We start from the raw sequence: 17,211 nt of genomic DNA, 5'->3' as shown, positions 1-17,211 counted from the left end.
TAGAACAGCAGTAGCCCTGCAGTGTCATGAAAAAAAATTTCATGTGCATCTCAACATTTGAAAATTCGTAACCAATCAAGTTTCTGATAGCTGTGGGTATATACAATATGCAAACAATTTAACACTCTATAAATTGGTAATCTATTATTGCTTAGCTTTCTTGCGCAGACCCAAAAGGAAAATAAAAGTTTTAATTTGAATTAACTTATCAATTGCTTGTTCGCATTGATTCTGTGTTTAGGCAGAGGAGTTTGCATTGTTGTAAAAAATATCACTAAAGATATAACGTTTTGGGCAAAATCTTCTGCCTGTTGGGCGGGCCAGTCGGAGCGAATGCAGGCGCGGCTGGGTACGGAGCCTATTGCCGCCCGTGATTGGCTGTGCGCCACCATTTCCCATAGGCGGGCTAATTAAGGCCCGCCCAGCGTGACACATGCCTGGTAGCGCTCTACCTGTGCAGGCGGGGGGAGGAGGGAGAGCTGGGACCTGCACTCTCTTGCGCATGTGCGTGAAAGAGCGCAGAAATCTTCCAGAGGCGCGGAGCTGCCTCAGGGAGATTAAGTTCATATGGAGAATTTTTAATAAAGAAAGTTAAAAATCATTTACTCATGTCCCCTCATGTGACAGTGTCACATGAGCTGGGACATGTTTATGAAATGAACAAAATTTATTAATTTAATAAAACCTCATCCCACCCGTGGATGAGGTTTCACTAAAAACGTGAAGGCCGCTTGGGCTCTTGGCCTGCCCGTCAATCTTAAGGTTGGACGGGCAGCATTGAGAATTAGTTTAATTGGTTTATAAATGGCCTTAACAAGCCTTTGATAGTGCGGCGGGCACACAGCCGTTTCCAGCGCGCGCCCGCCGAACGAAAGATCAGAATGACACTCGGTGAGGTCGGGATACACACCCGACGTCACTGTGCGTCAGCGTGTGGGGCCCGCCCCTGCACGCTGACATGAAAATTCTCCCCATTAATACAATATGTCAGGTATGCTATTTCATTGTGTCATCTATAGTTTGGTGGTCAGCACTCTCACCTCAGAGTCAGAAAGTTGTGGGTTCAAGACCTACTCCACTTTAGTAATGTGGGAGCGCTGCTCTGTTGGAGGTGCCATCTTTCAGGTGAGATGTTAAAAAGAGGCTCTCTCTGCTTTCTATTCTATAACTAAACTGAGCACTTTTCTCTAAATTGAATTTTTTGGTGCATAGTTTCAATTTAAATACTGCAGGTTGAAGTGCTGCATTGAGTTTATCCTTGTTGAAAAAGTATTTCTTCCCTTCACTTTTTAAAGTTGTTTTTCTTTTAGCAACAAATGTGGTTCAACTGCCCTCCATCTTTCTGAAGCTTAGGTGTTGATAAAATGTTTTTCTCACATAGTGTGCCTCCCTGTTAAAGTTCTAGGAATCAAGACCATGTGAAGTATGTTTTAGTCCTCTCAGTCTCAGACTATCACACTGTGACTTTAAAAAAATCTAAACTTTCAAAGCAATAGGGGAGAAATTGGACTGTTTTTCACCATTTTTTAGGCAATTCATGGCCGCAGAAATAGGAATACAGGGTGCAGGCGCACACTTAAAGAGTGTTCTGGACACCACTTTGGTAAAGAGGATTGCATGCAGGCAACTAATGACAGCTGGCAGCATGCAAAGTGGGTAGATTATGACATTAATCTGTGTGTAATGCTGATGTGATGCCAGAACTGCCATTTTAAATCACCACGCTGCAGCTGATTTCCTGTTTTAATCCTGCAAAACTGAAAAGATGTTAAAGGAAATGAAGGACCTCCCCACCAGCACTATTGAAAGGGATCGTGAACTACTTGTAAAATGGTTGCAGAATTACTTTTTCTGGCTGATGATGAAATTCTGATTTTTTTTTTTGGAGATTTTGTAAACTTGGCTAAAGTTTAAATACTCTGTGGAGAGTGGTCTGGTCAGTACTGATGTATTTTTTTGTTGATTTGTAAGCTTTTGTTGAAACAAATTGCTAGGCTGGTCTGGGCTGGAAGGGCTTTTCTGGAAATGGAGCATGATAGGAGCCTGAAGAGCGGTTATCTGAGCAGGACAAGCTGCAAGAAGAGAGAGAAGGGCCCTCAGCAGGAAGCGTTTATATTCACCAATGGCCTTTAGGAAGCAAGGTTGCAGAATTAATTCCATAATGCCCATATATTCAGCGCTGCAGCTGCTGTTCTGGGTGAAAAATGGCATCCGTGCTGTGCGTGCACACTTTTCATGCAGCCTACACTGAACACATTTTGGTGTGAGCATTATGAGCATGTACTAGAAATATGTAGAGCAGACAGATCATATGGTCATTCAGCGTATAAGGCTGGTTTGACAACAGTGGTGCCATTTTTGACCTTAATGCTCCAGCTACTGCCCTATCTTAAACGCACATAGCAGAATGTACATTCAGCAACAGGAAAGACTCCCCACCAACACTATTTAAAGGGGTCGTCAAATACATCCTTGTTAGTTGCTGATTAATTTCTACTGGCTGTTGTTGAGTTTTTAGAAATGCTGTGAGCTCTCTGCTGCTATCTAATGTTGATTGTGTTGTACATGCTGAAAAGCTTGGTCTGAACATCAATGCAATTGCACAGACCATTTGCGCCCATTCATGGGTGACCCATAAGAGCATAAGATGTAGGAGCAGAAGTAGGCCATTCAGTCCATCAAGTCTGCTGCACCATTCACTGAGATTATCGCTGACCTGATAATCCTTTACCCCACTTTCCCACCTTTTCCCTATAACTCTTGATTCCCTAACCGATTAAAAATCTGTCCATCTCAGCCTTAACAATCCTGTCTCTACATCCCTCTGCAGGAAAGAATTCCTCAGATTCACTACCTTCTGAGAGAAGAAATTCCTCCTCATCTCTGTCTTAAATGAGCAACCCCTTACTTTGAGATTATGCCCTCTAGTCCTAGACTCTCCCATAAGTGGAAACAACCTCTCAGCATCTACCCTGTCAAGCCTCCAGTGAATTTTATATATTTCAATAAAGTCACCTCTCATTCTTCTAAATTCCAATGAGTATAGGCCCAACCTACTCAACCTCTCCTCATAAGAAAATACCTCCATACCCGGGATCAACCTAGTGAACCTTCTCTGGACTGCCTCCAATGTCATTATATCTTTCCTTAGATAAGGGGATCAAAACTGTTCACAGTATTCTAGGTATGGTCCAACTATTGCCTTGTATAGTTTTAGCAAGACTTCCCTATTTTTGTACTCCATTCCCTTTGAAAGAAAGACCAACATTCCATCTGCCTTCTCTATTATCTGCTGAACTTGTATGCTAGCTTTTTGGAGTTCATGCACGAGGACCCCTGAATCCCTCTGTGCGGCAGCTTTCTGCAGATTTTCTCCATTTAAGTAATATTCAGCTCCTCTATTCTTTCTTCCAAAGTGCATAACCTTCATTTTCCTACATTATATTCCATCTGCTAAGTTTTTGTCCACTCACATAACCTGTCTATATACCTCTGTAGACTCTTTGTGTCATCCTTGCCACTTGCCTTCCCGCCTATTTTTGTGTCATCTGCAAACTTGGCGATAGTACATTCACTTCTCTCATCCAAGTCACTGATTCCTGTGGCACTCCACTAGATACAGGTTGCCATCTGAAAATGCCCCCTTATCTCAACCCTCTGTCTCCTATTACTTAGCCAATCCTCTGTCCATTCTAATATACTACTCCCAACCCCATGAGCTCTTATCTTATTAAGTAGCCTCATGTACGGTACCTTATCAAATGCTTTTTGAAAATACAAAGAAATTGCATTTGCTGGTTCCCCTTTATCTATCCTACTTGTTACCCCCTCAAATAATTCTAATAAATTTGCCAGGCATGATTTCCCCTTCATGAAGCCATGCTATCTCTGCTTGAATATATTATGCATTTCTAAATTCTCTGCTATTACATCCTTTATAATACACTCTAACATTTTCCCAATGATGGATGTTAAGCTAACTGGCCTAGAGTTACCTGTTTTTTTGTCTTCCTCCCTATTTGAATAAGGGTGCTCCAGTGGCATTTTTCCAATCCTCTGGGACTTTTCCAGAATCTAAAGATTCTTGCATCCACTATCTCTGTCACTACTTCCTTTAATATCCTAGAATGCAACCCATCATAGACAGGGGACTTATACGCCTTTAGCCCCATTAGTTTCACAGAATCACACAGTGCAGAAGAGGCCCTTCAGCCCATCAAGACTGCACCGACACATGAGAAACACCTGACCTACCTATCTAATCCCATTTACCAGCACTTGGCCCATAGCCTTGAATGTTATGATGTGCCAAATGCTCATCCAGGTACTTTTTAAAGGATGTGAGGCAGCCTGCCACCACCATCCTCCCAGGCAGCGCATTCCAGACCGTCATCACCCTCTGGGTAAAAACTTTTTCCTCACATCCCCCTTAAATCTCCTGCCTCTCACCTTGAACCTGTCTCACCTCGTGACTGACCCTTCAACTAAGGGGAACAGCTGCTCCCTATCCACCCTGTCCATGCCCGTTATAATCTTGTACACCTCGATCAGGTTGCCCCTCAGTCTTCACTGCTCTAACGAAAACAAGCCAAGTCTATCCAAGCTCTCTTCATAACTTAAATGTTTCATCCCAGGCAACATCCTGGTGAATCTTCTCTGCACCCCGTCCAGTGCAATCACATCCTTCCTATAATGTGGTGACCAGAACTGCACACAGTACTCCAGCTGTGGCATCACCAAGGTTCTATACAACTTCAACATGATCTCCCTACTTTTGTAATCTATGCCTCGATTGATAAAGGCCTAAATCTTGTGCACCTCATCTACACACCTGATCACCTCCTCAAAAAATTCAGTCAAATTTGTTAGGCATGACCTCCCTCTGACAAAGCCATGCTGACTATCCCTGATCAAACTTTGCCTCTCCAAATGGAGGTAGATTCCCTCCTTCAGAATTTTCTCCAATAGTTTCCCTACCACTAATATGAGACTCACTGGTCTGTCATTCCCTGGCTTAGCTCTACAACCCTTCTTAAAGAACGGAGCCACATTAGCTGTTCTCCAGTCCTCTGGCACCTCCCCCATGGCCAGAGAGGAATTAAAAATTTGGGTCAGAGCCCCTGCGATCTCCTCCCTTGCCTCTCTCAATAGTCTGGGACACAAATCATCCAGACCTGGAGATTTGTGCACTTTTAAGCCTGCCAAGACCTCAACTACCTTGTCACTCCCTATATCAATTTGCTCAAGAACCTCGCAGTCCCTCTCCCCGAGTTCCATACCTTCATCCTCTTGGGGTGAAGACAGATATGAAGTATTCGTTCAACACTCTAGCGATGTCATTTGGCTCCACCCATAGATTGCCCCCTTGGTCCCTTATGGGCCCTAATCTTTCCATTGATATACTTGGAGAATTTCTTGGGATTTTCCCTATTTTTACCAGCCAGAGCTTTCTCAAATCCCCTCTTTGCTCTCCTAATTGCTTTCTTAAATTCCATCCTACACTTTTTGTGCTCCACTAATGCCTCCGCTGATTTGCTCCCCTTGTACCTGCTAAGAGCCTCTCTTTTCCTTCTCATCGTATCCTGAATACCTCTGGTCATCCATAGTTCTCTGGGCTTGTTACTTCTTCCTATCACCCTAGAGGGAACATATTGAGCCTGTATCCTCCCCATTTCCTTTTTGAACGCCTCCCTGCCAATGCTCTTCTGTAGATTTCCCCACAAGTATTATTGCTCTTCCTCTCTTCCTCCCCTCATGTATAGACAGGCTGCTTATGGTGCCAGAAGCTTGGCTCTGTCTGCACTCCCTAGACGAACCAGCGCCCTCATCAGCCTCCAAAATGGAATACTGATTTGCGAGTGGGACCCCAGGGGCCTCCTGAACTACCTGCCTGTTTCTCTTGGACTGCCTGGTGGTCACCCATTCCCTTCCTTCCACAAGTCCCTTCAGCTGCGGTGTGACCACCTCTCTAAACGTGCTATCCACGATGTTCTCAGACTCGCGGATGCTGCACAGTGTCCCCAGCCGCTGTTCCAGCTCTGAAACCTGAGCTTCCAGGAGCTGCAGCCGGACACACTTCCTGCACACATGCTGGTCCCGGGCATTGGAAATGTTCCTGGCTTCCCACATGGAGTACGAGGAGCACAGCATGGCTTTGAGCGCTCCTGCCATGACTTATTCCTTTAAATTAAACCTTTTAAATCAATTACTCTAGGGCCCTTCCCTGATCATCGTTACTACAGAATACACAAACTATAAACCACAAAAAAACCTTAAACCATAAGTGATAAAAGTAGTAAATACTTATCCGCTACTTACCAGTCATTTTTCTCCCTTGTAGCCTTTATTGTTGCACAGGGCAAGACCACTCTCTGAAGATTTGAGAAGTTGGATAGCAAAGAAAAAAATGCAATGGGCACCTCTTCCCCTCTGCAATGAATTCCCACTGTGCACCAAATTGCCAATACTCACACTCACTCTGGCTGTGTCTCACTCAGGATAAGGTCTCGCCCCTGCTCGTGTGCAAGCACACTGACCCTAGTTTCCTTAGTACTTTTTCTCTTTTCCTCCCCCTGCTTTTGCACCTTGATTATTTAGTATTTTTGGAATATTATTTGTGTCTTTTACTGTTAAGACTCCTCTGCCATTTCCTGGTTCCCCATTATTATTTCCCTGGCCTCATTCTCAAGGAACCTATGTTCACTTTGGCCTCTCTGTTCCATTTTATATTTGTAAAGCAGCTCTCACTGTCTGTTTTTATATTAAAACTTGCCAGTTTACCCTCAAAGTTTATTTTCTGCTGCTTTATTATTTTTTGGTCATCTTTTGTTGGTTTTTAAAACTTTGCCACTTTTCTACCCACTTGATCAGTCCTTGCTATCTTCCTGCAGTCTGCAGCAATCCTCCTCACGATCAACCGTGTAGCCAATTTTTATGTCGTCCACAAACTTCTTGATCGTTCCTCCCATATTTACATCCAAATCACTAAGCAGGGTGTGAAGGCATTTGAGAATGTGAAAAAAGATTGTTGAGAATGGTCCAGAGGATAAGAGATTTCAGTTAAGTGAATAGATTGGAGAAGCTGGGGTTTTTCTCTTTAGAGAAGAGAAAGTTGAGAGGAGAGTGCTCAAAATTATGAGGAGTCTGGACAGAGTAGATAGGAAGAAACTGTTCTTAGTTACAGAAGAGTTAAGAACCAGAGGACACCGATCTAAGGCAAAAAGAATCAGAGGCAATATGAGGAAAAACTTATGTGCAGTGTGTGTTTAAGATCTAGAATGCACTGTGTGAGAGTGTGGTGGAAGCAGACAACCAGGTCTTTCAAAAGGGAATTGGATAATTATCTGAAGGGAAAAGATAGGCAGGGGAGTGGAATGAGCTGAGTATATTACAGAAATAAAAATCTGGAATTAAAAGTCTCATGATAACCATGAAACCATTGCCAATTGTCGTAAAAACCCATCTGGTTCACTAACATCCTTTAAGGAAGGAAATCTGCCATCCTTACCTGGTCTGGCCGACATGTGACTCCGGGCCCACAGCAATGTTGACTCTTAAATGCCCTCTGAACAAGGACAATTAGGGATGTGCAATAAATGCTGGACTAGCCAGCGATGCCCACATGCCATGAATGAATGTATAAAAAAAAGAAAACCGAGAAGAACACAATGGGCCAAATTACTTCCTTCTGTACTATAACCATTTTCTGATTCTATAAGTGAGTCTCAGAAGGCCCAGGCTTTCACGGCAGGTTGTCACTGATGTGCTGCCTCCTGGAACAATACCATTCTGCTTGTGAACTAGATGGGCAGATGGGCATGCTTTGCCAGTGTTTGTAAAGGTGGGTTACAAAGGATGCACCTCTTCTACCCAGCCCCAGTTCTCTGCTTCCCTCTGTGGTTCTGCGCTCTCTCCTGCAAGGAGAAAACGCAGAGTTCTGTGTATGACAAATGAATTGTGTGGAGAGGGAAGGATAGTATTTGTGGAGAGTGACTGTGAAGCATGGGTATGAGATGGCACAAAAATAAGGGGAGTGTGAGTGTTGCTTGTTATGCTGGGGTCATGAGGATGTTCCTGGAAAGAGAGGAATGGGTGGAGTAGCAAGTTGTGTTGGTTTCAGGTGTGTTATGCAGAAGAATGCTGGGAAAGTCAGAATGTGAGGATTGGTACCTGAAAATGCTGTTCCACACCTCTCCTGAGGTCCTTGAACCTCTCAGCACACTGTATCCAATCCTGGGGACTATACTGCTGCTCACTTCTTCAGCCACTTCCATCTTTTCTTGCTTTATTGGAGAAGGTAACCATTTCCTCCCATGGTTGACAAACATCACCTCACTTCAGTCCGTCGGATCCCACAGGAGAACCTTCAGTCTGAGACCTGAAGCAGCCTTCCCAGATCTCAATGCTATTTCTGTGGTTATTAACACAGCAGGAACCAATGTACATCTCAACCCTTGCTTGGGTCCCTTCAGTAGAAATCCTTCCTTTGACAGATTTGGTGCTTCATCCTGCTGGCCCTCCCGATTGGTCAAGAAACCTGGAAGCAGAATGCTAATCCTGGTTGCCAAAGCCCATTTCAATTACAAAAGGGTTTCTGAACCGCTGTCAGCCTCCCCGATGCATGTGCGCCCATTGAATTCATTGCGTCCTAATTTAATTGATAAGCACTTACATCAGAATCAGTGGAGAAAAGCACAGCTGCTGTTCTGATTTGTCCTTGGCTTGCTTCATCATTTTTGGCAAAGAAATTAGAACTGAATATTTGCAACAATTACCCAGATTGTTTGAGGATTTAAATTTCTATTAATGAATTTATACTGATCCAGGAATAGAAGTTGGTGTTGGACTGTGACACAAAACAGGTAATACCAAATCAATCACGTAGTGCCTGATATTTAATTCCATTGACTGCAATGGAGCTGAATATCCGGTGCTGCCTATAACAGGCAGCCAAACCAATACCACACATTTTGCACCATCATACAAGACAAACATCTACACACTATTCTGTGCACACTGGTATAGCCTCCATTAATCTTCTGACATAACATTTGTATTCTTTTTGTTGCTTTTATAATTTAACATGTTAGATAATTAACAAGAAAATACTCTCTCCCAAATTTAAATCAATCCACTCTGCTACAGTGCCTTTTGTTAAAACGAATTGAAAAGTGCTGTTTTCCTCTTAGCTTTGGGTCATAGCTAATGCCACACAGATTGGAATTCTTAGTCACAGAAATCATAAGATGGCTGGTACTTAAAGTAGAAAATACCACACTTGTGCAGAAGCTATTTTTTCTAAGGTAAGGTGTATTGTTGGGCAGACTAGAAGAGGCTTTATTCTGTGCCTAATCATGCTATACTTAACCTGGAAGTGTTTCATATTGGCACTTTGTATCTGAAATGGTTCTGTATTCTATTTCTAAGCTTAAATATCCTTCACTTTGAGAAATAAAAGATTGTTCTAAAAAGCATAACATTAAAGTATTGTAAGTCACATAGGTATCTGTATTTTCTTTAATCAGCAAAGCAACCTGATATTCTCGAAGGGCTGGAAAATGTAGATACATCAGAAGGCGGTGAAGCTTTGTTTGAATGCCACTTGTCCAGGCCAGAGTTACATGATTACAAGTGGCTGATGGATGACATTGCCATTACACAGTCTGAAAATGTAGAAATGGCAATCCTTGAAGCTGGAAAACGACATCTGTTACTGTTAAAGAACTTAATTCCCTCAGACAGCTGTCGAGTGACCTTTGTATCTGGAAATGCCATGTCATCAGCCTATCTAACTGTTAAAGGTAAAAGATAACTTCCATGGTCTAAAATTTTCTCCAGGTAATCAAGAGGAAACTAGTCCTCTACAATTAGTTTATCTTCAATTATTACAATAATAGAGAAGAAAAATTATTTGATTCTTTCTACATACAGTTGCCATGGTATTGGTCTGGGAATTTTTATTAACTCTACACTCCTTTCCTATAATTGGTTAAACTAAAATAACTTACACTTGAATTCTGACTAATTTGATATTTCTCGCAAAGATAACAAAGGACACTACTTAGTTTGTTGTGTATCTGTAATATTTATATATTTCCTTTGTATAGGATGGCACATTAGCATTTTGCAGAATTTGAGCGATACTGAAGTGCTCCGAGGTAATGCTGCTGAATTTGAGTGTGTATTGAATGAAGTGGTCCCTACTACTGAAGTGAGCTGGTATCTGAATGAAACTGATATCCAATCAGATGAACATTGGGAAACTAAGGCAGAAAAGAACACTCACAAACTCATACTGAAGAATGCCCAATTTAATCATTCTGGAGAAATAACATTTGCTTCAAGAGATGCCATTACATCAGCAAAACTAACTGTTATTGGTAAGGTGCTAGATGTTGACATCAATTAAATTATGCAAGATTGATGTATTACACTGTTTAAAAGTTTTTGAAAGTTTTGAGTGAACAGCCTGGTAATAGAAAGTGCTAAATCCTTATGTTATATTCCATAGGAGGCTGGCTGGTGTTCTTGGACTGCCTGACATGCTACATATGAAATAAGAACATGAGTAGACCATGCAGTTCTCGAACTTGCTCTGCCTTTCAATACGATCATGGCTGATCTCCTGCCTCAACTCCATTTTCCCTCTTACTCCCCATATTCCTCAGAGATCAAAAAATTTATCTATCCCAGCCTTGAATATACTCAACAAGTGAGGATCCAAAGTCCCACAACCCTCTGAGTGAAGAATTTTTCCCTCATCTCAGTCCTAAATGACCAGTTCCTGATCTTGAGGCTTTATCCCAGTGCTCTAGCTTCACCAGCCATGATAACCTCTCAATGTCTATCATATAAAACCCCATCAGAATCTTGTATGTTTCAGTGAGATCACTACTCATTTTTCTAAACTCCGAAGAGTATAGGCTCAAGTTACTCAGCCCATCATCATAGGACAATCCTCTCATTCAAGGAACCAACCTAGTGAACCTTTGCTATACCACCTCCAATATAAGTATATCCTTCCTTAGTTATGGGGCAGAATTTTACATCTCGCGGGCAGGTGCCCGCCTGACCCAATCGGGTGTAAAATAGCGCGCGATGACGTCAGGTGAGCATCCCGACATTGTGTACTCGCACGATATTTCGGTTGACGGTCGTGTGCAAGAGCCGGCAGTGCATCCGTCGACAATTAAGGGGCCTAATAAGGCTATTAAAGTTTCAATTAGCAGTGTGATTTTTCGCTGCCCGTCCAATATTGCAGTTGAATCGGCCAGGCGACCTTCAGATTTTTGAGGAAACCTCGTCCAGGGGCGGGATGAGGTTTCCGATATCAATTAAAATATAATTAAAATAATTTATATAATTATATAATTAAAATTAAAATATCTTTTGGCAGAATTTTTATTATCTATATGTTTAGGTGAGTGAGTCTGATGTGTGGACTTTTTTTCTGCACTTTTACATCCTTATTTTTTGGTTTTAATTTCTTCAGCTCCCTGAGACAGTTCTTTACCTTAAGGTACTCCTACTTGCCTGCACTGACGTCAGCGCTTGCCCTCCTCCCACCTCCACCCCAGCTGCTGGGCTTTTCAGTGGACCTTTCATGCTGGCTGACCGTTAATTGGCCAGCCAACGTAAAATTGTGGTGGGGGGCCGAATTTGGGTATCGGGCTATTTCCCAGCCATTCCAGGACCCGCCCACCACGTTTGATGACCCGAAAATCCTGCCTATGGAGACCAAAACTGCTCACAGTACTCCAGGTGTGGTCCCACCAAAGCCCCCTGCAATTAGAGCAAGGTTTCCTTATTCGCATACTCTAATCTCCTTGCTGTATATGTCAATATGGCAGGTGACTTCCAAATTGCTTGCTGTAACTGCATGCTAACCTTCTATGTCCCGTGTATGACTACATCTAATTCTCTCTGAACATAAACATGTAAAAGTTTCATGCCTTCTAAAAACATATTCTCCTTTTCTATTCTCACAACCAAAGTGAATAACCTTACAGTTTCCCACATTACACTCCACCTGCCACATTATTGCCCACTCACTGTCTATATTATTTGTAGTCTCTTTTTGTCCCCTCACAGCTTGCATCCCATCTAGCTTTGTATTGTCAGCAAACTTGGATATATTACTCTCAGTTCCTTCATTTAAGTCACTAGTATAGGATTGTAAATAGCTGAGGTCCCAGCATTGATCCTTGCAGCACTCCACCAGTTAGTTTGCCAATTTGCAGGTGCCCCTGTTATCCCTACTATCTGCTTCCTGCCCACTACCTAATCCTTCTTCCATGATAATATTACTCCCAATTCAATGAGCCTTTATCTTGCATATTATCTTGCCTGGTACCTTATCAGATAACTTTTGGAAATCCAGTTGTACTGTACCTACAGGCTCCCATTTATCCACCCTACTCATTACATTCTCAAAAATTCTAATAAACCTGTCAAACACAATTTCTCCTTTGTAAAACAATGTTACCTCTGATCATAATATGATTTCCTGAATGGATTGTTAAGATTTCTTAATTACAGATTCCAGCATTTTCCCAACCACTTGATTTCAGGCTAACTGGCCTGTAGTTCCCTGTTTTCCCTCTTCCTCCTTTCTTGAATGGCAGTGTTACATTAGCTAACTTCCTCCTTTGACAGCACCTTCCAAACCCACAATCTCTACCACCTAGAAGAACAGGAATAGCAGACACAAAAACAGAAAAATGCTGGAAAAACTCAGCAGGCCTAACAGCATCTGTGGCGAGAAAGACTGAATTAATGTTTCGAGTCCGTATGACTCTTCAGAGTCCGTATGCTGCCATTTGCTCTTTCCATGATAATTTCTTCTCTCTCTGCATCTAAAGGACCAAAGCTTACTCAAGCTACTCTTTTCCTTTTTTATATACTGGTAGAAGCTATTAGAATGTATTTTTATATTCCTGCTTAGTTTACTCTCAAATTTTATTTGTTCCTTTTGTCAACTTATTGGTCACCATTTGTTGGTTTCTAAAATTCTTCCAAACCTCAGACTTACAACTTTTTTTTGCAGCATTATAAGCCTTTTCTTTAAATCTAGTACTATATTTAACCTTTCTAGTAAGCAAGGGATGGATCTTTCTCACTGAGGTTTTATTTTTAATGAAATGTACTTTTATTGAAAACCTTGTTTAATTGTTTTTCCATTGATAATTTACAGCCATAACTTTTAGTATATTTATCCAATCAATCTTAGCCAATTCTCTCCTCATAATCTGTATTTTGCTTTGTTTAACTTTAAGAGTCTTGTTTTAGACTCAGATATGCCACTCTCAAACTGTATAGAATTCAATTATGTTGTGATCACTTTTTCAAATATCCTGAGGATATTTTATGATAGATTTACTAATTAACCCTGCTTCATTACACAATACTTGATCTAAAATAGCTTTATCCCTAGTTGGTTCAATAATGCTTTGTGCCCGGAAATTGTCACAAGAATATTCTATAAACTTAATCTCCAGACTACCTCTGTCAATTTACTTTGTCCAGTGTATGCAAAGATTGAAGTTCCCCCACAATTATTACATTGCCTTTGTTACAAGTTCCAATTATTTCTTGCTTAATGCTCTGTCAAATGTTGTAACTACAATTAGGGGGCCTATAAACTACTCCACCAGCATTTTCTGACCCTTGTTATTCATAATCACCACCCATATTGATTCTACCCCATAATCTTCTGAGCCAAGATTCTTTCTTACTGCTGTCCTTATTCACCTTTTATTATCAGGACTACTTCTTCCCGTCTTCCATTCTGCTTGTCTTTTTGAAATGTTAAATATCCTGGAATATTCCTTTCCCAACCTTGATCACCTTGCATTCATGTTACTGTAATGGTGATTATATCAAAACCTCTACTTGTGATGCTAGTTTACTGATCTTGTTGCAAGTGCCTCATGCATACAGGTCTTTATGTGGACCTTATTTGCTGATGCACTATTATCAATAAATTTTCTGTTCTTTCCTGTGCCACAATACTTGTCTTTACCCAAATCACTACACAGGTCTATTGCCTTGACTTCTCTTTTTAGATTTCTAAATTTTCCTTTACCTAATCCAATTTCTCATTTCCTCCAACTCACATACAGGAGGTGTCCCTCCTTCCCTTTGACATCAAGAATGGCCCAAACCTTTTAGGATATACCCCAAAAATTAGAACTGCAGAAACACATTCTATCAAGTATCTTCCATACCTCCCATTCTACACAGACATAAGCCTAGCAAGGTCTGTATTTTGGCACGGGCCTTTGGCATCTCTTGGCTGCTTTTTAGCCTTAGCACAATCATTTCTGTCCTTGTTTTCATTTTCTACGGTGATGATGTGACCCATGACTTTCAGGATAATGAGAATTCTGAATGTAAATAAAATCTGATTTTAACCTAATTTTTATTTCTAACAAATGAAAAATAAACCCAAACTAATAAACCTATAGACTAGCAAAATTAATACTAAACAGAGATCTAGCTGAGAAATAGTGAAAGGGAATTATTTTTGGTTATATTTCAATAACTTACAGAAGATTGTGTATTCCCAAAGAGATGGGGATAATTCTGCAGATAGCTCTGAATTTCACTCTGTATTGTTTCTCTCTTTTCTAAGAATCATAATTAGTTATTTTGCAGTAAAATGACCGTGTATTGTAATACTACCCAAGGTTAGCAGGACGTCCAAGTCAATGTGTTTCTTCAGAAGTAAGCTTTTGGGGAACAGGGTCATTTATCTCTTGCAATGTGTGATCACTCAAATTACTTTCATAAGCCTATGTTCATACAAAGCCATATATCACTTTTTTGGTGGATTGTTCAGTGGAGCAGCTATGAATCTGTAGTTCTGTATCATCAAGTAGCATTGATAACTTCATACTGAAAAACACATTTAAGGGAATAGGACCTTGAGTATTGCTGAGAAAAGAGATATGCTATCAAAGTTTTTCATCCTGCACTCATCAGGATAGTTCACAAGAATTTTCCAACCATAATGGGGGAACAACAGTGTATGCTGCATGAGTTGAGAGTGCTGATTTGTTGGGAAGTGGACTCTGGTTGGTGGAGGCATTACCAATGGTGATTATATCAAAACCTCTATTGTGCTGCAAGAAGAATGCAGCAGAGAATAGTTAATTGATCAGGAAAAACTCAGCAGGTCTGACAGCATCTTCGGAGAGGAACACAGTTAACGTTTCGAGTCCGTATGACTTTTCAACAGAACTAAGGAAAAATAGAAAAGAGGTGAAATCTAAGCTGGTTTAAGGAGGGGGTGGGACAGGTAGAGCAGGATAGAGGGCCAGTGATAGGTGGAGATAGCCAAAAGATGTCATAGACAAAAGGAAAAAGAGGTGTTGAAGGTGGTGATATTATTTAAGGAATGTGCTAATAGGTGAACTTAAGGATAGAAAGCAGGACGAGCAAGATACAGATAACCCTAGTGGGGGTGGGCTGGGGGGAAGGGATCGAAATAGGCTAAAAGGTAGAGATAAAACAATGGATGGAACTACATTTAAAAATAATGGAAATAGGTGGGAAAACAAAAATCTATATAAATTATTGGAAAAAAATTCCGCTTTCTGATCCCCCTTTTTTCCAATAATTTATTTAGATTTTTCTTTTCCCACCTATTTCCGTTATTTTTAAACGTATTTCCATCCATTGTTTTATCTCTACCTTTTAGCCTTTTTCGATTCCTTCACCCCACCCCAGCCCCCACCCCACCCCCACTAGGGCTATCTGTACCTTGCTCGTCCTGCCTTCTACCCTTAATGTCACCTATTAGCACATTCCTGAGATAATATCACCACCTTCAACACCTCTTTGTCCTTTTGTCTATGACATCTTTTGGCTATCTCCACCTATCACTAGCCCTCTATCCTGCTCTACCTGTCCCACTTCCCCTTAAACCAGCTTATATTTCACCTCTTTTCTATTTTTCCTTAGTTCTGTTGAAGAGTCATACGTACTCGAAACGTTAACTGTGTTCCTCTCCGCAGATGCTGTCAGACCTGCTAAGATTTTCCAGGTATTTTTATTTTTGTTTTGGATTTCCAGCATCTGCAATTTTTTGCTTTTAAGTTAATTATCAGCTTTGTTCAAACTTAAACCAAGCAGGTTGACTCTGATTGGTCAAGACGTTGCCCTGAGGAATGAACCAGGGAATGACTTCCATAAGCTTTTGTTTAGTTGTAAAAAGCGCAATGTGTGGACATGTTCCTTTTGACTGCCAAGACTGCCCTTTGTGTGAATATATGTGGCTTTTAGCATGCATAAGTGAACCATACTGCAAACCCAACTGATAATCTTAATAGTTTTCAGTGTAATTCTTAGTACAATTAGGATTGTTTAGCAGGTGCTGTCCAATCGCGGAATCAAATCTAATGTCACGTTGAACAACTCTGGCCAGCATTTCCGTGCCCGCTGGTGTCGGGCGTGTTCAGTGGCGTGAGTGCACAATATGGCGAGAAGGCCAAAAATCGGTTTCACAATATCGTGAAGTCAGTTAGTGATCGTCCGCTCCACCCGCCAATGGCAGGCCACTTTTCCCCCCATCAGACATCGGGAACCTCATTGTAGTACATCAGCATAACACTATAAGCCAGCCCACCAGACTCATACTGGATCGTCCCCCCATGTCGGTGGGAAAACACGCCGACGCGTTTCACAACAGCATATATAAGGCGTACACTTGGCGGGATGCACTTCACTCGGGACTTCAAGACTTGTTTGCCTACCTTGCTTCGGTCAGCACTCACAGTCATCAGGGCCCAAGCTTCACAGGCAGCACCACATCACTTTTAGGGGGGCTTACAAGTAGGTCTCTACCCACCAGATCAGCCATATGTGGGTGGCTTTACAATGGCTGCAGGGCAAGGTCTTGCTTGGGGAAAGGGGAGAAGTGACCTCAAGCAAGAGAAGAGCCTGCAGGACAAAAGCTGGACTGGGAAATGTTGGTATCCCAGGGTGTGTGTGGGGGCACATGTTCATCTGCGCAAGTGACCTCAAGATGGTGAGGGCTGAAGAGGCAGTCTCCAGAGGAGATGAGGCCAGTTGGACATGTGAGGGTTTGTGTGTGAGAATGGGTGATGTCCCTTGAGCTGGCAGTGAATGTGATGCCAGTGAATGTGTGATGGGCTTGAGTGTATGAGTTTAGAGTGATGAGATGGTTGCCATACCCAGGCTGCACAGATG

The 17,211-nt window shown here is 41.7% G+C and overlaps 1 protein-coding gene across 6 annotated transcripts in view; it reads left to right on the top strand.

Moving 5' to 3' along the window:
• The window catches only part of obscnb (obscurin, cytoskeletal calmodulin and titin-interacting RhoGEF b), a 625,157-nt gene that overhangs the window by 474,354 nt on the left and 133,592 nt on the right, over positions 1-17,211 (top strand). For all 6 annotated transcript variants that reach the window (XM_041184481.1, XM_041184479.1, XM_041184482.1 and 3 more), the window contains 2 exons: positions 9,525-9,800; positions 10,107-10,379. In XM_041184481.1, coding sequence (XP_041040415.1) covers positions 9,525-9,800; positions 10,107-10,379 — 549 coding nt within the window. The remainder of the gene's footprint in view (positions 1-9,524; positions 9,801-10,106; positions 10,380-17,211) is intronic.

This window comes from Carcharodon carcharias, chromosome 3 (genome assembly GCF_017639515.1).
Source record: "Carcharodon carcharias isolate sCarCar2 chromosome 3, sCarCar2.pri, whole genome shotgun sequence".
In the NCBI taxonomy this organism is placed as follows: domain Eukaryota; kingdom Metazoa; phylum Chordata; class Chondrichthyes; order Lamniformes; family Lamnidae; genus Carcharodon; species Carcharodon carcharias.
Note: the sequence above shows the minus strand (reverse complement) of the source record. Positions and strands in the feature narration are given on the sequence as shown.